Source organism: Panthera tigris, chromosome C2, assembly GCF_018350195.1.
Source record: "Panthera tigris isolate Pti1 chromosome C2, P.tigris_Pti1_mat1.1, whole genome shotgun sequence".
Lineage (NCBI taxonomy): Eukaryota > Metazoa > Chordata > Mammalia > Carnivora > Felidae > Panthera > Panthera tigris.
The window spans coordinates 129224751-129250474 of NC_056668.1; the positions used below are offsets into that span (position 1 = coordinate 129224751).

Sequence of the window (25724 nt, forward strand, 5' to 3'; positions counted from 1 at the left end):
GAATGAAATATGGCCCTTTGTAGCAACACGGATGGAACTGGAGAGTGTGATGCTAAGTGAAATAAACCATACAGAGAAAGACAGATACCATATGGTTTCACTCTTATGTGGATCCTGAGAATCTTAACAGAAACCCATGGGGAGGGGAAGGAAAAAAAAAAGAGGTTAGAATGGAAGAGAGCCAAAGCATAAGAGACTCTTAAAAACTGAGAACAAACTGAGGGTTGATGGGGGGTGGGAGGGAGAGGAGGGTGGGTGATGGGTATTGAGGAGGGCACCTTTTGGGATGAGCACTGGGTGTTGTATGGAAACAATTTGACAATAAACTTCATATATTAAAAAAAATAAAATAAAAATATAGTCTCATGGTAGAGGTAGAAAAAAGAAACATGACTGCATGGACTTCCTAGTTATTCCCCATTATAGAAATTGTGGGGAAAATGACCTGAGAAACAATTACAATAGTTGATATTACAGTTTCTGAGAATTAAATACCTCTCTCTAAGGCAGTTTCAATACAGCTATGTGTTTGTATGTGTTAGTATATATACACATACAGAAATCTGTTAGCTATCAAACACTGGGTAGGAGTTTCTTTTCAGGAGTGTATACATGTTTGTATTCAACCTACTTAACAGCTAAAAAAAAGATTTATTTACACCTTCTGGTTGGGTCTTATTTCTTAAGAATCATCCTACATGATACTATTTCTAGTGTAATTATTGTCATTATCCAGTCTTCTTTAATCTATGTTGTCACACGTTGTAACCATTTGCTCTTTGAAGGCAAAAGGCTGGTTGGAGTTTAACTTCTTTCTTTCTTTCTGGACATCCATGCCAGAGAATACAACTATCCTTTGCAGAAGAACTTCTTTCTAGCTGCATGAGAAGCTTGCACTATGATGAGGAGACCTAACCATCAGGAGACCTAACCAAGTAACTTGGGGTTCATTCATCAGTCCCTGGGTCACTATGAGTTCAGACCCTGCTCTAGCCAGGCTCAAAGAGAAGGGTGTGGGCAGGGTGATGTCCACATGGTGAAAGCCAGTCCTTTCCATGAGGCATCACTGAGAGGTGCTGCATCCCAGGAGGTTGGTGTGGTGTGTCCGCCCTTATTCAGCCATCTGTTCAGATATTCCGATAGGGGTCTCTGTGCCAGCAGGGCCCATGGCGGATGAGGGTAAGCAGCAACACCACGAGGACACCAGACACCAGGCAAAAGGCAACAGCAAGGACGACCCTTAGAACTGTGGAAAAATTGGAAGACCCATAATGTAAAATTAATGGATTAGGAAAATATGAAGATTATAAAATGAGGAAAATAGGAAGATCACACATCAGTGTTGATTTCTGCCTTAATTGTAAAAATTCAGTGGTGTTTCTGAAGCAAGCTTGAAACCAGTAGAATGTGCTGAAAAGACACTAGACTAGGAGTCAGGAAATGACCTAGGTTAGTTCTGGCATGACCTTTGACCTCTGAGTCTCAGCTCCTCCACCATAAAGGGAGGGTGATTGACTTAAGTATTTCTTTTTCCTTTCCTTTCCTTTCCTTTCCTTTCCTTTCCTTTCCTTTCCTTTCCTTTCCTTTCCTTTCCTTTCTTCTTCTTCTTCTTCTTCTTCTTCTTCTTCTTCTTCTTCTATTTTTTTTGACTGAAGTATTTCTAAGGTCCTTTCCAGCATTAACTTCATGCATTTTTATACAGTTAAAATGATCAATTGTTCATGGTCTCAGTGTCAACAGAAATACTATCATTAATTGGGTCTAAAAGAAATGGAATATCATCTTTTAGTTTCTGAATTTGTTTTTCAATAAATACATTTTAGAGAAGAAACCTTGAGCACATGTTAACAATCACAAGCATTTTTAAGATAACTGTGTACCATTGCTAATCTGCACCTTTACTTACACATAGCCTTTTGATAGCTGACCAGTCATGGGGAGATATACGGGGTCATTTTTTATGAGATGCTATTCATTATTGCATATAGGAAGTTACCCTCCATACACACACACACACACACACACACACGCACGCACGCGCGCGCGCGCGCGCACACCCTGGTACACTGTAGTATATCCATCATAAATATCAATTTGTACCATTTCTAAATGGATGTCTGATCTTCATTGTAAAACTAAAGGATTGGTGGTTGGTTTAGGCAGTGGGAGAGCAAACATCTCTCTGATCTGGCAGCTCCGTCTACAGAAGCCCTCATGCTCCATGGAACACAGTTGAAAATCACTTATTTAACCTAACCTTATCATTGTAGACATGAAAAAAAAAGAAGTAGAGAGATTAGATAATTTGGCTAAGGATAAGCAGATAATTGTACTTGGGTTGGAATATATAGGTTTATCAGTCTCATGATTCACTAATGACTCAGTTCACTAATGACTTCCAAATTTAAATCTTCTGCACACTCAAGACTCATATATCCAACTGTGTACTTGACATATTCCCTTGGACATTGAATAGTCATTTCAATCTCAGCAAGTCCAAAACTGAATTCCCAATCCCTTCATGCCTTCCCCTGCCCCAAACTCTGTTCTTCCTGCAGCCTTCCTCATATCAGTTGATGGAAAATTCCTTCTTCTGTCTCAGCCCCATACTCTTGAAATTTCCTCTGATTTCCTCTATTTCTCTCACATCCTATAATCAATCTGTCAGTAAGTCCTGTTGTTCTTCCAAAAACTATATCTAGAAACCAATGATTTCTCCCCTTCTCTCCACCACCCAGGATTATTACAACATCCTCCTGACTTGTTCCCTAGCTTCTATACTTTCTTCCCTATGATCTATTTTCAACACAGCAGCCAAATGACTTCAATTCAAATCATGACACTCTTCTACCTAAAACAAAGTCTGCAATGAATGCTTATCTCACTCAGAATGAAAACCAAAGTCCTAACGATAACAGTTTATAAGGCTCTATACCATCAGGCCTGATTAACATAGATTTCGTCTCCTACCACCTTCCCTTCGCTTACTCTCTTTTGGCCACACAGGCCTTGTTGTTCCTCAGACATGCCAGGCACACACCCATTTACAACCTTTGCTATAGTTACTACTATTGCCTAGATGCTCTTCTCATGAATCTCTGCATCAGGTAACTCTATTGCTTTCTTTGCTCAAATCTCATCTTCTTAATGAGGACTTTCTACTTAAAGGTGCAACCAATATGCCCTTTCCCCATTCCCACCCCCATCTTGGCACTTGGGATCCTCACCTACCAAAGTACTTATTTATTATATTTGTTACTCATTATCCAACCCTCTCTCCCTCTAATAGAATGTAAGCTTCATGAAGGCAGAAAACTTTGTCTTTTTGTTCATGAATGTATCCCTGGCAGTTAGAACAATACCTGGCACATAGGAGATGCTCAATAAATATTTGTGGAAAGAATGAATGATTTAGAACTCACAGGTTCTCAATTTTTAGTTCAGTGCTTTTCTCACAATGTCAGGATGCCTCTTAGCATCACGAGAAGATTAATATTAATAAAGTTAGATCGTGGTGGATGGGTGCCATTACCCCTGCGAATGGAGTTTATATAAAGGTGGAGGAAACTGAAGAGAATTGAGGAAGGAAGGAAGGAAAGAGCTAAATAAAATGGGGGAAGAAGGCAGAGACTAATGATTCTTCAAAGTTAATGTTCATGGATGACTATCTGTATTTGGAAATGTATTTTCAATTATTTTTATTGGCTACATTGTCATAATAGTCCCATGGACCATACTTCCCCAATATTTCCCCTTCCTTCAGTCTTTCCTAGACATGCAGTGGGCACACACTATATGCCAGGTCAGCGGTGTGTTGGGTTCTGGGGTTCCCTGATCCCTGATTTTGAGATCATCAATATCTAGTGGGAGAACCAGATAGACAATTATGAGATCATGTGATAAATAGTAAAATAGAAGTATAAAAGACATGCCATTGGAGTAGAGAAAAAGTTGCAATTAATACAAAGCTTTCTATTTAGAAGAGAAAGAGGTTGGAAAGTCTTCTGAGAAAATGATAAGATTTGAGCAGGCCTTTGAGGTAAATAAGACTTTTCCATGAGATAGAATGAGTTGCACAAGAGTGTGTTTGGGAAATAATGAGCAGTTGCACGTGGCTGGAGTATAGCTTCTGGTGAGTTAAGACTAGACAGGTAGGTTGAGGCCTAGGTTTTAGAAGGTCTGGTTTGTCGTGGGTACATGGAAATCATCAGCAATTATGACACATGGAAGTGACATGGCCCAATTTGTATTTAAAAAAAGAAAACAACTACAGAGAAAGATAGGGTGGTGGAGACACTCTAGGCCTGATGGCTGTTAAAATGCCTTTGACAAGATACTTAGGGTTCAGCACTGGAAGTGTGGTTGACATTGCAGATGAAGGAATTCTAGGATACTCTTGCAGTAGAATTGACAGGTTCTGTGATGGATTACAATGTACTGGTAAAGGAGAAGTGGAGTCACGGCCACCCATGGGTTCCAGCTTGGGTGAAGAAGATTATTAGGCTATGAACGGAGATTGGAAGCCCATTAAAAAGGATCAGTTTGGAGTGGAGGAGATAATACATTTTATTTCAAATGTAGGATTGAGATGGGTTAATATCCTTGTAGAAATGATCAGTAGGCAGCTGAAAAAAACAGATCTAGAATTCTATATGCAGATGTGGAAATAAGGATTGTAGATGTAAGAAGATGCAGGCCTGGGTAATGCTGGCTCATGGCGAGGGTAGAATGACGGAACCAAGGACAAGCCAGTAGGATGTTATCATTTAGGGGGTTGGAGGAAGATATGAGTCTAAGAGCGTAGAAAAGACTCAGGAGAGACTCTTTCTCCCTCTCCTAAATTAAAAAAAAATTTTTTTTTAATGTTTTTAGTTATTTTTGAGACAGAGAGAAAGCACAAGCTGGGGAGGGGCAGAGAGAGAGGGAGACAGGAACCCAAGAGGGCTCCATGCCGACAGCACAGAGCCCGATGTGGGGCTCAAACTCATGAGCTGTGAGATCATGACCTGAGCCGAATTTGGATGCTTAGCGGACTGAGCCACCCAGGTGTCCCATATCTCCTCAATCTTTAAAAATTTATGCTCCCTTGTACTGAGAAGCATTTTGTGAGTTTGATAGAGTAATGTTCTAGGGTCTGAGAAAGAAAGCGATCAGTTGCATCTTACTGCGAAGAGGTAGGACCGGTAATGACGGACAAGCTCTCCTACTGCACAGGAACACATGAAAGCCACTGAAGGCAGTGTGAATCAGCACTGCCCTTCTGAGATCTATTTTGGCAATGTGTATCAAAAAGCCTCTTCCTCTCGCCATTACTCCTGAAGTCCTGTATACTCTTCCTCTTTCCTGTTTGAATAAGTCTGTCCGCGTCTTCGTCCTTGGATTACTGCAACAGTCTCCCAGCTGTGCTCCCTGCTCTCAGTCCCACTGCTCTCTGATCCTCTCTCCCCACTGAGGACAGAGGTCTTTCTAAAACAAGAAGCCAATCCCATCATCTGTCCTCTGCCGAAAACCTCTTAATGACTAGAGCTATTCAACTTGACCTGAGACACTTAATGTCTGCCTTCCCAGTGTTTGCACTATGACCGGACATACTCCTTCCTGTTCCTAAAATGCCCCATGTTGTCTTTAGCCTCTGGGCTTCTACACATTTTCTTTTGTCTGTAATACTCTCCTCTCTCCTCACCTCTACTCACCCTGTTAATTCCTTCTTTCCTTCAGGCTTTGGTTTATTTTTTTTAATTAAAAAAAATGTTTATTTATTTTGAGAGAGAGAGTGAGTAGGGGAGGGACAGACAGAGAGGGAGAGAGAGAATCTCTAGCAGGCTCCACACTGACAGTGCAGAGCCTGATGCAGGGCTCAAACCCCCAAACCATAAAATCATGACCTGAGCCAAAATCAAGTGTTGGATGCTCAACTAAGCCACCCAGGTGCTCCCAGGCTTTGGTTTAAACAGCACCCCCTTTGAGAAGCCTTCTCTGACCCCTTAGACTTAAGCTAGTTTCCTTTCCCCTATGTCCTTTATTATAGCATTACCATACTTAACTGTTAGGGCTTATTTAATTTTTTATCCCCCTGTCCTCCCTGCCAAGGGGTCCAGGTCACATGGGGACAATTTTCTTGTATTGCTGCTACTTTCTCAACAAACTTAACACCTGCTACATAGGCACATATTGGGTACATGAGAGGTACTCAAAAAATACCTGTTATTAAATATTCATTAAAAAGTTTTTTTTAAATGTTTTTACTTATTTTTGAGACAGAGAGAGACAGAGGTTGAGCAGGGGAGGGGCAGAGAGAGGGGGAGACACAGAATCCGAAGCAGGCTCCAGGCTCTGAGCTGTCAGCACAGAGCCCGACGCAGGGCTCGAACTCATGGAGTGTGAGATCATGACCTGAGCTGAAGTCGGATGCTTAACCAACTGAGCCACCCAGGCACCCCATTAAATATTCATATACTTTGACCCACTAATTCAAGTTTTGGGCATTTGTCCCAGGGGAATAGTCAACAAGACAGTGTGGGATGGAAAGGGAAGATGATATAGTAGAAATATGGTGTTAGAGACTGTGAGGCTTGAACCCTGACCCTAACACTTGTGGCATGTTGTTTTCTGAGGCTATTTTCTTCTCTGTAAAGTGGGGATATGTCCTATTGACAGGAAAACAAAAACAGGTCACTGAGCTAGGTGCCATGACTTTCAAAAGGGAAGTTTCCACAAAGAGATGGAAGAACATCATTTTACGGAATAGTTCAGGAGTGAGCGAGGAGGAAATACAGAATACAAACGATTAGTTCAAGAAAATCGGGATTGAAGAGAGTGAGATGGAGCAGGCACTTGAGATGTCCTTTGATGAGAGATGTAGGCATTTCCTAGTAGAAGGAAGCCAACACAGAGGAAGAAAAAGAAGCTAAGCTTCACTGAGGTCCCAGGAAACGAGGGGTGGGATCATACACATGAGGAAAGGATACTCAGGGAGTAACATGTTTTCTTGAGGAGTAGCAGTAGAGTCAAGTTAAGGCTACTAATATATTTGGTGGTAGTGACAGGAGAATCTGAAAGAGTTTTCAGTGGACTATCTTGCTCTTCTAAGGACATCTCACTAGAATTAAACAAGCCAAGATGAACTTGAAAGTTTGGGGAAAATAACAAGGCCTTCCTGTAGAACTCAGGAAAAGGGTCCAGGAAGGGTGAATACTTTGACCAAACAGCGTTGAAAGAACCAGCTGGGATTGAAGTAGAAATTTCAATATTCATAATTTGAAATGGTAACAATAGGCTTCTGTTCCAACTTAGCAGATCAGAATGCCAACACTGCGTGGTTGGTTTAACCAAGGGTTGGATATTGTTGTGGTGGGCAGGGTATAGGATGGGCCACTATTATGTCAGAATTGCCTAGGCTGAGGACAGGAGGGGGAGTGAGGAGTGAGCTGGCATATATACCAGAGCAAGTTCCCAATGCCATTAATGAATGATGACACATGTCCTGGGAAACTGATGATAGTAGCAACAAGAATGAGAAACAGGTGCTATAACTGGCTTCATCTCTGAGGGAGGAGGGGTGCTGGAAGGGGTATCAATGAACAGTGGCTCCAAAAAGCAATAGGAGAACAAAAGAATGCCAAGCTGACAACGCTGAAAACAGGCCAAATAATACAGACATATTGGTATATACATATATGTATGTAGTTGGTGACTGGGTCTTTATAGTACACTCCCATTTGAGGCTCATTCATAGCTTCTCTCCCCTATTTATTGAACAAGTGAGTTCTAAGCTCCTGATACCTGGGTCCAGCCATGAAGAAGCCAGGCTAAGTGTGAAGGGCTGAACATTTATTCAATTAGCAAATACTGACTGAAGGTACCAGGTTCTAGGCATTGTCTGAAGATTTAAGGAGGGAAAGGGTAATGATCTTGCCTTTAGGAAGCTCATGGTTGAATCTTGGGCATGTGTATATTTGCTGAAGATTTACAAAGATTTTTATAAGGAGAAACTTGAACTTCCCACCATTAATTCTCCTTCCCACTAAGTATGTGGTGCTGGAGATTGAGGGAGAGGGGTGGGAGAGTGCTAGCAATGAAAGTCTGACTGTGTTAGTAAAATTTTGGAATTAAGAAAGTATTTTCTAAAAAGGGATTTTATTTTCAAGTAACATAGTATGGAACTTAGACTTATCATGAATTCCCCAGCAAAGAGTCTGCTTACTTTAATTGATATGACAGTGAAATTAATTGGGTCTACTAACGCTAGTGAATAACACTGCTTACAGGTATGGGTAGGATTTCATGGGTGGCAGAGTAGCCAGGCATTCTGCACATACACAATGTGTCCTGTATTTAATGGTTTGTCCTGCTTCCTGTATTGGCTTTCTCAGGACACCCTAAATGTTCTGTAGCCATTTTTTTCTGAGTAAATTATAAAAATTCAGCAGTTAAAGCTATTATTCAAATTGATTTGGGCACCCTATTTGCTAAATTTTGTGCCCTACTAAGGAATCATTCAATGCCTATACGCTTCCATGCTCTGGCGTGCTTCATGGTGTCTCTGGCAAGGCAAATAGGATTTCCTGTCCCAGGAATTTCCCAACAATGAAAACAGTCTGTCTTCCTGAAATTTTTACCTGATACCCCAAGCAGCACTCTTTGAGACCATATAGAACAAATCAAATCCCTTTTCCTTAAAGAACTTCAGATATTGAATTTGCTTTGTTGGAGACCACCTCATGTTATAAACTCTTAAGTTTTCTATGAGCTCAATCCACTGGTGTGCTAGTAAACTGGATCAAAACCACAAAAGACAAAACCCTGGTTTGTGGCATATGCTGATTTCTGTGATGAAGACGCTCCAGCCATGACACCATGACCAATTTCATGCTGCCAAAGTCAAGTGATTGAACTCAGAGTTGGGAAGGGCTGTGCACATTCCACTCTCGAGGTTGGTATGTGTTGGCTCCAGCACACCGATGCTTCAGTTTTTGTTTTATTAACATATTTTGCTAATTGGTTTCACTCCATTTGAATACTGAATTGATACTGGTGTCTTGAGGAAAAGAATTTTATAAATACTCTACAGCGAGATTTGCGAAGAGGAGGTGACATATTGGCTATGGAGGATAAAGGAAAGGATGGGCTCAAAAATACCCCCCAGGTTAGCAGGTATCGCTGCTGATCAAGATAGAGACGGTATGTTCAGGGAGGAAAGGTAAGTGATCTATACATCTATTGGACAAATATTTAGTGAGCACTAATTCATGTCAGGCACAGGTATTTCTGAGACAGATTGAGAACACAACAGATAAAAACCCTTGCTCTTGTGCCGTTGATATTTGATCTAATTAGAATTGGACCCTTGAAGGAAACCTGTGGGAATCTCATTGGACCCAGAGCCTTCTGCTGAGTAAGTGCTTGAAGTAACCCAGCTTCAAGCCACTAAGAGATTTGATAAATGGCTTTCTAGTACCTTGTGCTGTACCATTAGAAACCTCCATCCAAACTGACTTCACATGGTGCAATTGTTACCTCTTACAGGTAGCCCTTGCTCACATTCCTTACTGCCTACTGCCTCCCTCCCTCTGAATCCAGTTAACTCTTGTTCCATAGCAACCCTTGTGGTGGTAAGATATAACCCTTGTTATTCTGTGTAATATGTATCTTTTTGCTTCCCCACTGGGCTGTAAATTTCCCAAGGGTGTTTTCTTGCAAGTTCCATCTTAATAGATAAAGCAGAGCCATCCATCAGCTTAACCTTTTTCTGAAGTAGTAAAGACCAAACTAAACTCATTTTCAATGAAAAATATTCACCTAAGCCAGTCAAAATCATTTTTACTTTACATTAATATTTTCCCTCCTGTTACATTAAAAATAAAATCCCCAAACAAAAATGTAGCCCCTAAAATCTGCCCGTCACGTATTTTATTCTAATTAAACACGCACACACTTTTCAAAAATCATTTTAAAAGTAATGTTTTTGAACTCCCTACTAATGACTTTATTTACTAGTTTACATTTGTCTTATTGTGGAGGAAAGTTACATGCATGGGGGAGGAAGAGTAATCAGAGAGCAGCCCTGGGGACAAATATTGCCTTGGGAAAAAATAATGCAAATAAATATATGAATCAGTGTCTCAAGTCAGTCGTTCAATGACTCACTGGGAGAGGGAATGGTTTTTCCTCTGGACTCTGGCACCCAGCGGAAACCATCTCTAGAAAACATTTCATCTTTTTCTACAATGGTAACGTAGCACAGTGTTCTCTAGGCATGTTACATCTGCCACATGGCAAATCTACAAGACTCTAAAGAGTGCCATTTGAATATGATTTCTTCTTGCATAGTGAGTAGTTTCAGCAGGGCCAGGAGTTTGCTTAGGTTTTCTGAAGATAATCGGGATCAAAACCTTACACGTTCCTTTTGTCCTCAGAACAGCTATCACAGCCATACTTTTCAACATTCCGGTAAGTTTTGATCTTGAAGGCATTCAGGAACGTTCTTACATTTCTAATTTTGTTCCAGTTTGATATGTATCATACTTCCTCTCCCAAATCAACTCCACATTCAACATGTCTTACCATCTTCCAAGAGAAACCACTCATGCAGGGTACTCATCTCTGATGGGTTGTGCCTAAATATTGTGCTCTCACCAAATTACTTATTTGCCAGGATGTCTGCTCTCCAAGAGCTGCCATATATATTATATACAGCAAAGTTTTCTGGCAAATTTGCTTTTGGTTTCTTCAAAAGTAACATGGATTTTCCAGGGCTAAAGGATACAAAGAGGTGTTTATTTTTCAGCTTTTCTACCCAATTAGTTTTAACACAAATATATAAAGATAGTACCAGTGTCCCGGTGGAGGTGATTTCTCCGGATTGTTCCACTGTATCCATTTATCTGCCTCTCCTTGTGAGAAGGCTGGAACTAACAGTTCCAAAGCTGGTCCTCTGCCCATTTGCCTAGGATGAACTTCTTCCCTTCCTTGCTCTCACCCTAGATTGTGGATTTTGTTTGAAATCTGTTCCACTTCAGACACTTCAAGAGCAACCTCATTAATCCTGCTCAAATGAAATCTGGGAGTCCTTAAAAAAAAACCCAAAAGGCTCTATGTGGCCAGTTCATGGCAACCCCAAGAACTTTGATTTAAGTTTTGCCTCTGATTATATTTTGACATGATGCTTTTTTTCTGTAAACACTGAAAAAACCAAGTCAAGGTTTAGGCAAGTAGGGGCAGGGCCTCATGGAGAGGTTGGAGTTGCCTGAAGTTGGGGGGGGGGGTCCCCGAAACACACAATTATCACCTCAAACCTATTTCCCTCAAAGCTGGGAGTGACGGCTGAGTGATATTCTCAAAGCACCACCTGTCTGGAGAAAGGGTATTCTGCCTTCTCTACAGAGCTCTGCATGTACACTAATCCATAACATCCTCAGTAAGTACCTTGGTCGTTGCTTGTGGTCATACACTCCGTGGACCAGTCTTGGGGGATCACAGGGGCAACCAGCTCAGCAAACTTGGTCAGAGGACAGCTGGGAGTGCAGCCTGGCAGTGTGAGGGGATATGGTTCGTGCTGCGTCTCATTCCGATAGTACATCTCTATGAAATACTCCCTGGTGGAAGAAGGTAGAAGAGAGAGCTGTTAGTTCTGTGTTGTTGAACTGCCATTGAATATTTTCCCATCTGGCCTGTAACGTGTCAGCTGTAGGACTAGGGGAAGAATATACAGGAATGAGTAGATATGAGCTAACTTAGGTGTGGGAATAGGGAGTTGGGGCCAGTGGGCCAGATCCAGAGGGTAGAAATGGGAGGACTGGTTTGTTAGCTAACCAGGGGCAAAGGAGGTAGGGACCAGGAAGCTTAATCAGAGAGGGAGCTACCAGGTGGTGGTTGGGGGAGTTGGGGGTGATTTGATGAGCCTTTGAGTAAAAAGTGGGGATCAGGTGGGGTGTTGGGTTTTCTTTCTATTCTCTCCCCTTCATGATCCCCATTTACTTCATTTTCTTTTCCTCTCTCAGTATTTCTTGTAGCCTTTCCCCTGAATGAAGGTGTCTCTCTTCTCCTTGGCCAGGCAATAACTTGGAAACATATGCGCTTAAATATACATCAAGATTTTATCAAAATTACATCTCAGAGGGGCGCCTGGTTGGCTCAGTCGGTTAGGCGGCCGACTTCGGCTCAGGTCATGATCTCACAGTCTGTGAGTTCGAGCCCCGCGTCGGGCTCTGTGCTGACAGCTCAGAGCCTGGAGCCTGTTTTGGATTCTGTCTCCCTCTCTCTGATCCTCCCCCGTTCATGCTCTGTCTCTCTCTGTCTCTCTCTGTCTCAAAAATAAATAAACGTTAAAAAAAAATTAAAAAAAAAATTACATCTCAGAAAGAGGGTGTGGGTGCATACCTAGGTAATTTATACTCCCTCATACTCAATACTTTACTTGAAAAAACAAGGTGTTGTTTCAGGAAAAACCACTGGCCTTTGCCAACCTTGTAAAACTAGTACAAGGGGCTTATGGAAGTCTTTTGCCAAACACGCAGGAGAGAAATTCAAGTAGGATTTAGTGATCATTCTTGCCGTAGTAACCTCACAACTGCCACTGTTGGGTTGTTGTTATAAACAAGCCTTTAAAACATCACTTTGAAAGCCACATAAACAGTATTAACCGCAAATATTCACTTAGAGAAATGTTTTTAAAAACTTCCCATTATTATGTGAATGAGTGCTTATACCCCGGGATAATTTTCCAGTGACAGCATCTTTTATCTCAAGATGATATGGCAAACATAACTAACAGTCAATCAAAATTTGTGATTCTCTTTCTACTGAATAGAGTTATGGCTGAAAATGGACTACATTTCCCAGACTCCCTTGTACCTAGGTGGGACCAAGTGACTACAGGTATTCCTTGGAGATGTTGTGGGTTTAGTTTCAGACTACTGCAAGAAAGCAAATATCACAATAAAGTGATTGAAAGGAATCATTTGATTTCCTAGTGCATGTAAAAGTCATGTATATTCTATATAGTAGTCTACTAACTGTGTAACAGCATATGTCTAAAAAATGTGTGCAACCTAATTAAAAATACTTTATTGCTAAAAAATGCTAACCATCATCAGAGTTTTCAGTCAATTGTAATCTTTTTGCTGGTGGAGGGTCATGCCTCTGTATTGGTGACTGCTGACTGCAGGGTGGTGGTTGCTGAAGTTGAGGGTGACTGGCAATTTCTTAAAATAAGACGACAGTGAAATTTGCCACATCAGTTAGTTGACTCTTCCTTTCCTGAACAATTTCTCTGCAGCATGTGATGCTGTTTGACAGTATTTTACCCACAGAAGAACTTCCTTCAAAAGTGGAGTCAATCCTCTCTAACCCTGCCACTGCTTTATTAACTAAGTTCATGTGATATTCTAAATCCTTTGTTGTCACCTCAACAGTCTTCTCAGCATCTGTAGCAGAAGTAGGTTCATCTCAAGAAACCACTTTCTTTGCTCATCCATTCAAATTTTGTCATGAGATTGCAGCAATTCAGTCCCATCTTCAGGCTCCACTTCTAATTCTAGTTCTCTTGCTGTTTCTACCACATCTGCACTGAAGTCTTAAACCCCAATCATCCATGAGGGTTTTGGAATCAACTTCTTCCAAACTTCTGTTAATGTTGATATTTTGACTTCTTCCCGTGAATCATGAATGTTCTTAATGGCATCTAGAACAGTGAATCCTTTCAATTTGCTTGGCCCCAATCCATCAGAGAGGAATCACTAGTGTATCTATGGCAGCTAGAGCCTTCCAAAAGGTGTTTGTCAAATCATAAGATTTGAAAGTCAAAACTGCTCCTTGATCCATGGGCTGCAGAATGAATGTTGTGTTCTCAGGCATGAAAACATTAATCTCATTGTACATCTCCATTAGAGCTCTTGGGTGACCAGGTGCATTGTCAATAAACAGTAATATTTTAAAAGGATATTTTTCTGAGCAGGTCTCAAAAGTAGGCTTTTGTAAAATACTATTTCAGTAAACCATGTTATAAACAGATGTGCAGTCATCCAGTTTTGTTGTTCCATTTACAGAACACAGCTACATTAGATTTAGCATACTTCTTAAGGGTCTTAGGATTTCCCAAGTGGTAAATGAGCACTGGCTTCAACTTAAAGTCACCAGCTGCATTAGACCCTAAAGAGGGAGGCAGCCTGTCCTTTGAAGCTTTGAAGTCACGCATTGACTTCTCTCTAGCTGTGAAAGTCCTAGATGGCCTCTTCTTCCAATAGAAGGTTGGTTCATCTACATTGAAAATGTGTTGTTTACTGCAGCCACCTTCATTAATGATCTCAGCTAGATCTTCTGGGTCACTTGCTGCAGCCTCTCCATTGGCATTTGCTGCTTCATCTTGCATTTTTATGTTATGGAGACGGCTTCTTTTCCTAGACCTCATGAACCAATCAATCTCTGCTGGCTTCCAGCTTTTCTTCTGCAGCTTCCTCCCTCTCTCAGCCCTCACAGAATTGAAGAGAGTCTGGGCTTGCTCTGGATTAGACTTTGGCTTAAAGGAATGTTGTGGCTGGTTTGATCTTTTATGGAGACCATTAAGACTTTCTCCATATAAGCATAGACTGTTTTGTTTCCTTATCATTTATGTACTCCCTGGAGCAGCACTTTTAATTTCCTTCAAGAATTTTTCCTTTGCATTCACAACTTGGCTACCTGTGTGGCACTAAAGGTCTAGCTTTCGGCCTATCTCAGCTTTCAACATTCCTCCCTCACTAAGCTTAATCATTTCTAGTTTTTGACTTAAAGTTTGACACATGCAACTCTTCTCTTCACTTGAACACTTAGAGGCTGTTGTAGGGTTATTAACTGGTCTGATTTCAATATTGTTGTGTCTCAGGGAGTAGAGAAGCCCGAGGAGAGGGAAAGACAGAGAGAGTGAGAATAAGAGTGAGAGTGAGAGAAAGAGAGAGAGAGAGAGAGCGAGAGAGAGAGAGCAAGAGAGAGAGAAAACGGCCGGTTGGTGGAACAGTCAGAACACACACATTTATCTACTAAGTTCACAGTCTTATATGAATGTGGCTCACGGTGCCCCAATACAATTACAATAGTAACATAAAAGATCACTGATCACAGATCACCAAATATAATAATAGTGAAAACTTCGAAATATGGCGAGAATTACCAAAATGTGATACAGAGACACAAAATGAGCAATTGCTGCCAAAAAAAATAGCAGCTGTCAAAAAAATTGCTTGACACAAGTTTGCCACAAACGTTCAATTTGTAAACGATGCAATAACTATGAAGTGCAATAAAGTGAAGTACAATAAAATGAGGTATGCCTATCATTTTAGCCAGTAGAATGCAAACAGAAGTGATATGTGCCCCTTCTGGGTTAAGGTGGTTGATAAACAGGTTGTCTTCTCTACCCTCTCATTTCTTTCTGTAAGTTGCCTGCAGGTGAGCACAGCACTCTTGAAAACTATTGGTCCAAAAGATGGAAGCCTGGGGGTGCCTGGGTGGCTCAGTCGGTTAAGCGTCTGACTTCAGCTCAGGTCATGATTCGGTTCGTGAGTTCAAGCCCTGTGCCGAACTCTGTGCTGACAGCTCAGAGCCTGGAGCCTGCTTCGGATTCTGTGTCTCCCTCTCTCTCTCTGCCCCTCTCCCACTTGCGCTCTGTCTCTCAAAAATAAATAAACATTAAAAAAATTAAAAAATAAAAGATGGAAGCCTGGGTCCCCAAATCACACCATGGGTGAATCAACTCCTATTAGCCAGGGACATCTCTACTAGAGTATTAGATATGTGAGAAAGAAATGTCCATTGGGGTAAACCTCTGAGAATCTGAGGTTCATTTGTACAGCAGCTAAAATTACCCTTATTTGTTAATATATCTGGAAAACAGTTTTTAGGGGACTCAAAATGGACTCTAGTGGTGAAGACACAAGTTAAGATGCATACAAAGAGTTTGGATAAAATTATTTCATGAAATCTGAAAGTGGAATAAAGCAATATTTTTAACTTAGTGAATCATTTTACATTTTACTTTACTTTACTTTAATTTTATGAGAGAGAGTCCATGAGCAGGGGAGGGATAGAGGGAGAGGGAGAATCTTATGCAGGCTCTACGCCGATGCAGGGCTTGATCTCATGACCATGAATGAGGTCATGATCTGAGCCAAAATCAAGATTCGGATGCTCAACCAACTGAGCCACCCAGGTGCTCCTTTAGTATTTGATTTTAAATTTATGTACCTAACTGAAAATTAAATATTAAAAAATATTTAAGCTAATAATAATAAAACCTGAGATCAAGTGGTGTTGATTGTGAAAAGCACCTTTTAGATACCTACCCCTTCTCAAGATACAATTCCATTATGTGGCAGGAAGCATAGGGAGGAAGGATTCCATTGTAAACATCTAGTGCCATCTGCAAGCCAGCCACGGTAGTATCATGCTGTGGGGATTTGAAACAAATCATTTTTGATCTTTACCTCTGGTTCAGATGTACGTCCCATAGGTAGTTTTAAGCACTTGTAGAAAACCATGATGGTTTCCGATCCAATTAAATTTGCCATAACCCCAGTGACTCAAGGGGTAGAGAGGGGAAGAACTAATTTTGGTTGAGCATCTGTTGTGTGCTAGGCAGTGAGACTTAAATACATATTATTTCCATTACAAATATGAGCAAACAGACCCAGAGATATTAAGTAACTTGCTTAATGTCATATAACCCTGAAATGGAAGAAATAAATTTGAGTCAAGTTTTCTGCTTTTGTCCCTTGCCTTTTCTAGTGGAACATCTCTGTTTTAGCTGGTTTCACTGATTTGCATTACATTTTAAAATATTTTGGAACACATTAGTGCTAGATTGTATTTCTTCTACAGATTAGAATAATCTGTGATTTTAAAGTTGGGGAAGAATATGTAAGGTTATAAATATCAGGGAAGACAAAAATGTAAGGAAATGGAGAGCACAGCTTAAAAGTAATTGTTAAAGGTTTATCCCAGTGTGGCTGGAAGGCATAGGGGACTGGTTTTTCAGTCTTAGTTTTGCCACTAATTAACTACACAATCTTTGAAAGTCCTCAGCTTCTCTATCGACAAACGGGCATAACATTTGGTTGCCTAAATTATATGGCAGTGTACATATATTATAAAGGGGTTAGAACTAATTTACTAGAGAAAGAAACAGAATTACAGAATTATGACTTGCCAGAAATCACACAAGTTAGAACTGGAAAGCAGATGGGAAGCTAAAAAAATTGGCAGAATGGACTGGTTTCAGGAAGCCCTTCTCCAGGAAGCACTACACTCTGTTTCATCCATAAGCTCTTTGTCTTACCCCATTTAGAACCCCTGATCATAAACAAAGTTCCTTGTATCTATAGTCACCTCATCCATCTTCCTGCAGAATGGAAACATGGCTTTCTTCAGCCAAACCGCATCTGAGAAATCCTCTATCACGGAGAAGTGGGTGGGAAGCCGAGTCACCATATTGCGTGTCCTGGTTCGCTGATCTTTGCAGACTCAGTCCATGGATGGCCATTTCAGTGCTCAATGCACCCCTCAAATCCCACCCTCCACCCCGCCAGCAGTGCCCATTTGCCTGACTCCTGCTCCAAGATGGAGGTCTTCTCTGAGACCTCTCTTTTTCTTCCTGCACCCAGTGTAGCTCTAACTTCAGGCTGCAGTCATTTGCCCCCTTCTCTCCCCTAGTCCCTTTGCCACCTGGAGATTTTTATTTGGATGCTCCCTGATGCTTCAAACCCAATTGTCTAATCATTCCCCTGCCCCAGGAGCACCTCCGTTAATGGCTCCACCCTCCTTTTGGTCTTGGAGGCTTGAAACATGGCCTTCACCTGTGGGTTTACCTCCACGTCATTACTCTCTGCCCACATCTAATTCATGCTCTGCTTTTGGTTTGGAACAGAAATGATGCTTCCCCTCTCCGAGGCAAAGCTTTTACCTGTACTGCATTTCCACACTGCTTTGTATGGTATTTATGTCTTCGTGTCAGTTTTAGACTGTAAACTCAAGGGCTAGAATTAGGTGTTTAATTTTAAAATTAAAAATTTTAAATATAAAAGCAAAATAAAATTAAAAAATGCCAACCACATAGGTGGTCACATATACACATATTCAGGAGATCTGACAAATCAATATTGAAAAGCTTTGAAGAGCTGTCTACTATCTGCTGGGCATTAGGGAAATGATGATGAAGAAAATGAGGCTCCCTCCTTAAAGAGGTCACTTACTGGACAAATGGATATTGATTGGAGATGAAAATACTTACTGCAGAATACATGACAAGTTTTCTGTGGTTTGATGGCCGAGTTGCACTCTTCAGGTGATTGAGGATTTCACCAACCAGGACACCTTAAAGATAGATCAACAAAGGAGCTGAACCAAATGTGGGCTTATGTTTTAGTTCCTAAACTTTGTGTTTATTCCTACTTAGTGATTCTCTCTGCCATGATTCTCAAGACTTGAGAGGAAAAGAACTAACTTTGGTTGAGCATCTATTGTGCTTTATACACATTAGTTTACTGAACCTGACTTCTATCCCCCGTTTACACCGAGGAAGCTGAGGCCCGGCGACACACAGCGAGTCATATACAGGCTGTGCAAAGAGAGCTGGATTGGCACACTGGGACCCTACCACCCCCAGGTTTTGTTAAAGCTCAAGACAGGAGGTTGAGGAACTTGAAAGGAATTGCTAATGGCATTTTTCAGACAGTTCTTAGTGAGTGCTCTTCTCCAGGGCAGCCGTGATGCGATAGCCTGGCACGTATTCTGTCTCCCCCTCTTGCTTCTGTTCTCTTGGTCAAACCTGTGTGAGGCCGTGGGAAAAAGCAGCTCTCTGGATGTCTGTACAAGTCATGGGCTGTTTTCTGTGGCCCATTACTCCAGGTTACCCTGGGTATCACTATTAGGGGGCAGTCCGCATCTTTCATCTAAGGAATCCATCTGTCTTCAGTAGAGGAGAGCTCTTGCCCTTCATGTTTGTTGCTCCTGAGGTGATGAAGGCGGGTACACAACTCACAGTCTCCATGTCCTTGAAGGCTGAGGGGTACCTTGGAGTGCCAGGCATGGTCTTGAGGACATACTGCCCCAGGAACTTCCACAACCGTCACCTGAAGACTCCTTATATCTCTGGCGTTTTTTTTACTACACGTGTACTCTCCTGGCTTCCCAGTGATCAGTTCGTTTTTGTCAAGAGCAGGGCATTGATGTTAACAAGATGGAGGGTCATTCTGGACTCTGTGGTCCACTCAGCAAACACACACTGAGCAGGTACCATGTGCCAGATACTATGCTAGGTGAATCAGACTCCTGCCTTCGAAAATCTCTTAAAATAGTACACAGAGACTGTTTATTCATCTATATACCAAGAGGCACAATAAAAGGCTAATTACAAAGGGAGGTGGTCTGTTCTTTCTGTAGATGCTGTGACTTCCCTTGACTGGGAACGGAAGAAGCTAGATGCTGCTTCTCCAACGGGTCTACGTCACTCTGCTTCAGAGAAGGTCGCTTTCTCAGAGTCCTTTAGGGATAACACCATCACCTACCAGCAACTTGCTCTGCAACAGGTAACTTTGAAGCTGCCTTCAGCATTGATAATGGGAGATGATATCAGCTCTTGGTTCTGAGGTGATTGTCCACCTTGCCCCCAGAAGAAACTAGGGGTAACTACCATAGTTATCCCCGGGCTCTGACATGCCAATTGTTTTGCTTTATAGGAGGGGAAACTGAGGTTCAGAGACACTCAGCAACTTGTCCAAGATTCCACAACTTGTGCACAGGGGGGCTGAACGTCTCTGAACCCAGCATGTCTTTTTTTTTTTTTTTTTTTTAATTTTTTTTTTTTTCAACATTTTTTATTTATTTTTGGGACAGAGAGAGACAGAGCATGAACGGGGGAGGGGCAGAGAGAGAGGGAGACACAGAAGGAAACAGGCTCCAGGCTCCGAGCCATCAGCCCAGAGCCTGACGCGGGGCTCGAACTCACGGACCGCGAGATCGTGACCTGGCTGAAGTCGGACGCTTAACCGACTGCGCCACCCAGGCGCCCCTGAACCCAGCATGTCTTAATCACTAGACTCCACTGTAGCGTGCACTAGCTTCTCCGTTCCCTGTTACATCATTTATTAACTGCATAAACCAGACAAAATATCACTGAGTGGAAGACATAAACTTCCCTTCCCACACTCTTGAGCTACAGCAGGGGCTGGCAAACTTTTTCTGCAAAGGACCAGACAGTGGACCATATGGTCTGCCATAACTGTTCACTCTTGGGTGGAAGCCCAAAACAGCCATAGTCCTACCTAAATGAATGAGTGTGGCTGAGTGTCAATAACATTTTATTTATAAAAAATAGGCAGCAGGCTGGATTTGGCTTGCAGGCTATAGTTTACTAACCTGTGGTCTATAGCAAGAAGAGGTTTACATTAATACAGATGTGACCAGCCATATATTCCTAAATGAACCTTAGGGATTTTCTTGGTGTGTGTGTGTGTGTATGTGGCAAAATGTGGGTGGAGTGTGCATATTACCAAATTGTATCATCCCTAACACCAACTGGTAGAACAAAAGTTTTGGCAAAGATCAGAAGATACCAGTCAAAGTCCTGATGTTCCTGTGTGACTCTGTCACCTAGACAATATATGTTTTTTTTTTCCTGCAGGATTGTGTTCAGCCGCTTCATCATTCAACAAGCACGTAGTTGACAAATCTCTCTTGCCTAGCCAGATCCAAACAATAGGCTGAACTTGGGTTTTGGTAGGAATCATTCAGGAAACTATTCCCTGGTTTATCAATACACTGGACTTCTCCAGAAAACAGGGCAGGTGCGTTCACAGAGAAACCAGTCTTCAAAGTCCAAGACAGAAAGAACCCCTGAGGGAAAGACTCTCACAGACAGAATCTAGATGGGGAAACTGACTGAGCGGGGAAGTTATTTCCCTGAAATGCAATCTCTAGTAGTCAAAGGAAAAAAAGAAGAGGAACAAGCTGTGAGGAAAACCCCCATTTTTTATTCCTGTACAGAGTTCTACATCTATTATTAAACTATTCTCAACTTCTGCCTGGCTTTCTCTGCCCATTTCTTCACTGTTTCTTGCATCTAGAGAAGTGCTTCTGAACTTTCATGTTTTATGAGGTACCTCAGGATTTCATTACAATGCAGATTCTGATTCATCTGGTCTGGGGTGGGGCCTGAAATCTCTGCATTTCTAACCAGAGGCTTGGTGAGGCTGAGATCACTGCCCCATGGACTGCATTTTGAGTAGTGAGAGGCTGAATTCCTCAGCCCATCATGAGTAGGTTGAGGGACCTCAATCAAGAACCCTATCTCTACCATCTGATGTGGCTTGGGATGGTCACACTTCTAAGGCCTGGTGGTTCAGGAATAAGACCCGGTGTATGTGTAGTCAACAAGGCCCAACTTCCACCCTCTGCCTCCTTTCCTGTTTAGCACATCAGATTGGGCTGCTTCCTGGTCTCTGTCCCTACATCCAGCCCTGAATGAACATCTGCCCAGTCTGGTCCAACAACCAGGATGCTTTGCCTCTGTGTATTCTCCTGGGGCTCTGCTGAACTTGTCCTGACCCCGCCAGTGAATAGGGTCTGGCAATGGTTGGAGTCTTGATGTGATTGCCCTTTTTTTCTCAAACTGTCTAGAGTATATGACTTGGAAATTCTAATCCTGTGGCTTAGAATTTCTTCACTGTTATTTCAACCTGCCATAATGGACTATCTTACTCTCCATCCTTACTTTTATTTATTTTGAGAGAGAGAGAGAGAGAGAGAGAGAGAGAGAGAGAGAGAGAGAGAGAGAAAACAAGCAGGGGAGGGGCAGACAGAAGGAGAGACAGAATCCCAAGTAGACTATACAATCATTGCAAAGCCCGACTTGGGGCTCCAACTCACAAACTGTGAGATCGTGACCTTAGCCAAGATCAAGAGTCAGATGCTTAACTGACTGTGCCACCCAGGCGCCCCTCTCCATCCTTAATTTTAATGCCTATATTAACAACACCTGAATCTGACGCTTCCTTTGGTATCTTGGCTTGGCCACCCAACTGCCCTCAGAAGCATCACATGTATCTCTATCCTGCCTGGTCCTAGCTTCTTTCGTCCACCCACCTATCCTGATTATAAGGATTTGGCATCCTCTTGCCTGGTCTACCTTTGTTATGATAGGATGTCCTACACAATGAAGGGCCAAATCCAGCTGAAAGGAGGCATCACTGAGAAATAAACACCTTCCACCCCCAATGGGAACATTTAAGCTGTGTCATAAACTTGTCAGTTGCAGTATGTGTCAATCTACAGGATACAATTAGCCTGAAAAATATGTTTTATTAACTTAAACAGTGGATACCACCAAGAATTTTGGGAAAATGGTCCCCTTTTGTCATACTTCCCCCTTGAAAAATTCATACTATAGGCCACCAGACACAATTGCTTTTCATGGAGCTCTGATACAAAATCATTGAGGCACCTGGGTAGCTCATTTGGTTAAGCCCCTACTTCAGCTCAGGTCATGATCTTATGGTTCGTGAGTTCGAGCCCTGTGTCGGGCTCCGTGCTGACAGCTGGAGCCTGGAGCTTGCTTTGGATTCTGTGTCTCCCTCTCTCTCTGCCCCTCCCCTGCTCATGCTTTTTCTCTCTCAAAAATAAACATTAAAAAAGTTAAAACAACAACAACAATAAAAGCCTTAATTGTTTGAAAGGATGAAAAGTATCATTTACCTTCATCCCAAAGCTTCCATTTTCCAGATAGGAAAACTAAGACCCAGAGCGGGCAATGTTAATGAGTATAAAAACACATAATGTTTATTGACAGTGTATTATGTACCAGGTACTATTTGCCCTAAGCTTTTTGAATACATACGTTTATCGAATACATACGTATATATCACTCAACCACAAATCCAATACACTCCTTTCACTTTCTTATATACTTACCCCCCTGCAGTCTAGATTTCTCTTTCTGCTTGTGAATTCCATAGACAGACAGGATGGACAATTCTGATAATTCTTTCAACTTAGTCATGGTGTCCTCTGTGGCCCAGGAGGGTAAAGTGAAATTGTGAACACTCTGTAGCAGAGAAAAAGGGAAGAAAATGTGTATTTTTATTTGTTAACTTTTTTGTCCTCTTTCCACCACAAGAACTCCTGGGTCTAGGCTTTCTTGTCCTGACATTTGTCTCTAGGAAACCTTTCCTTTGTGATAAGTAGTGGTATTAATTTTCAGAAGAAAAATTCACAGGGACTAATTTGCCCCTTCCTACTCAGTCCATAGCTTTTGGCTTAACTGTGGGTCCAAAGGATAATTCCTATTTTGCAAAGTAAGGGTGAGATAGGGTAAAAATGTACCTCATTCCTTTATGAAAGGTTTAGAAATCTATTAACCTGTGGGGAAGGTGACACTGACAGGGTTTGATGATGTTTTCCTCAAAGCTGAATGAACGTCCTGAGAGGATAGCCAGGAGAGGCAATATATTTCTGGAACCTTCAGTACCAGACCCCCACTCCCATTAGCTCCAGTTCACTGACTCCCGAGAAAGTGCACTGTATATACAGTAGACTCTTTGTGAAACTTTTTAAATGGATGAACAAGCTGTATAGCATGGTGGGTAAAGGCTTTGTACCAATATTTATTACTTGCTATGAAAAATTGACTAAGACTCCCCCAGATTTGAAACAGGAGAGACAGAGAGACAGAGAATTCTTGAAAGAGGAGATCAAAGTGGAGTGGCCCAGAGAGGAAATAAGTGGGAGGGAGGAGAAAAGGAAACCACGCACCACACCCACATTATGGAACAGCTCAAATCAACCCAGGGTAAGGAAGAAAGAAAAGAAATCAAGACTTGAACCAAAATGTGGGGGCTCTTGTCCCCACTAAGGAGTCTTTTGTAAAGCTAACAAATCTTCTTGAAACAGGGGCTAATGATAAAGTGAAAATATTGGGAGAGTCGTGTATACTTTTAGGCAATGAACTCGATCATGAAAGGGGGCAAACTGTGTCATTTGTTACTAAGATGAACTATGAAAGTAATTGCTGTCCCCAGACATTCATGATGGCCTCAAGATCAGAGGTGGCTGTAAATCGTGTGGGTGGTCAGAATTTTGCCCCAGGATTCAGGGAGCCTGGTAGGGAAAATAGGATTATAGAGTACCCCTTTGGGCCAGTAGGTGGTGCATAGTGAGTGAAAAATACCATGTAGGCTTGAAAACCTCAAAGGTCATTGATCCAGCTACAGAGTTTATTTCGTATGCATTGTACCGCAAGGAAGAGATTCCCGATAAACCAATTTCAATAACCTGGTTTCAAGTTGGCTTGCTTATTTCTATATCCAGAAATGAGGTGCCTTTTTTCCCCTGTCTATTCAATAACATTGCTGCTTTCATTAAAATCCATGACAGGAGCCCAGCATTCCTGAGTGACTGAAAAATAAGTACACGGCAAGGCACAGAAGAAAAGCAATTTTGCGTGCAATTTTCTAAAGGGTGAAAACATAAATAATGGAGAGAAAAAGTCAGAATTTTTAAGTTCATATAAAGAAGTCTTGAATTATGTTTCAATGTCAAAGGAAGCATAAGTAACATATCTGCCAAAAAGTGAAAGAAAATGTATTCATCTGTCTCAAAATAGGCAGGGGTCATAAAATCAGATTTCAGGTTAATCTTTGATAATTTTTCTTTTACCTCACAAAATAAAGGGTCATAGACTTTAGTCCACATTCCAAAAAGGTCCTGGGTATGGTATCCTGTAAATGTTGGCAAGGTTTCTATAAAATCCTGAAACACACACAGAGGGAGAAAACATTTCTACATTAGAGACTCTTAATTTCAGCATTATGAATATTTGGGGCTAATTTTGTTGTGGGGAGTGCCCTATGTTTTGTAGGACATTTGGCTGTCTCCCTGACCTGTATCTACCAGATGAACAGCCTGGCATCATCCCTCATCCCTCAGCTGTGACAACCCAAAGTGTCTCCAAACATTCCCAATGTTCCCTGTGGGGCAAATTTGCCCCATTGAGAGCTGTGCCGTTCTTCACATGAAAGTGAACCTGGAATATTGGCTGTGGTAATACAAACCTGAAGAATTTTACGAACACTAATTGATTACTTAAAAAAAAATTTTTTTAAACATTTATTTATTATTGAGAGACAGAGAGACACAGAGCGTGAGGGGGAGAGGGACAGAGAGAGAGGGAGACACAGAATCCGAAGCAGCTCCAGGCTCTGAGCTGTCAGCACAGAGCCCGACGCGGGGCTTGAACTCACTAACTGCGAGATCATGACCTGAGCTGAACTCGGTTGCCCAACCAACTGAGCCACCCAGGCACCCCACTAATTGATTAGTTTTAATGATTACATTCAAATGTGGGCACATGCTGGCTTACTGCCACGTGCTCCTGGTTTGTCTTGGAACCAGGCCAAGTGTACTACCTCAAATGTTTTTTTGGAAATAGGTGAAGTATAACTCACATATACAAATGACTGGTCAAGGTGGGAAGGGGAAGCAGATCTTAGGCCAACACACCTCAGGAATATACAGCAGAAACTGGACCTGATATCTGGTGATCAATCAAATTTGGGAGGGACGCACACATTTCTCTAGATTCTGGATTATTCTTGTATTGCCATGATAATGACACCTACTGTTCAGCTACCTGCCTGATGGATTTGGCAGCAATTTCTGGGAATCCTTTTGAAAGATATTATATGGTGGATAAATTTTCTAGG

At 41.8% G+C, this 25724-nt stretch overlaps 1 protein-coding gene across 1 annotated transcript in view; it reads right to left on the minus strand.

The window, feature by feature from the left end:
* Nucleotides 1–338: 338 nt before the first annotated feature.
* ACP3 (acid phosphatase 3) overlaps nt 339–25724 on the minus strand; it is a 46287-nt gene continuing 20901 nt past the window's right edge. The window contains exons 6-11 of the mRNA XM_007087385.3: nt 24679–24771; nt 22936–23068; nt 18260–18342; nt 16317–16420; nt 11425–11594; nt 339–1246 (exon numbers count right to left, since the gene is read on the minus strand). Of these exons, the coding sequence (XP_007087447.1) occupies nt 1128–1246; nt 11425–11594; nt 16317–16420; nt 18260–18342; nt 22936–23068; nt 24679–24771 (702 nt within the window). The 3' untranslated portion in view covers nt 339–1127. The remainder of the gene's footprint in view (nt 1247–11424; nt 11595–16316; nt 16421–18259; nt 18343–22935; nt 23069–24678; nt 24772–25724) is intronic.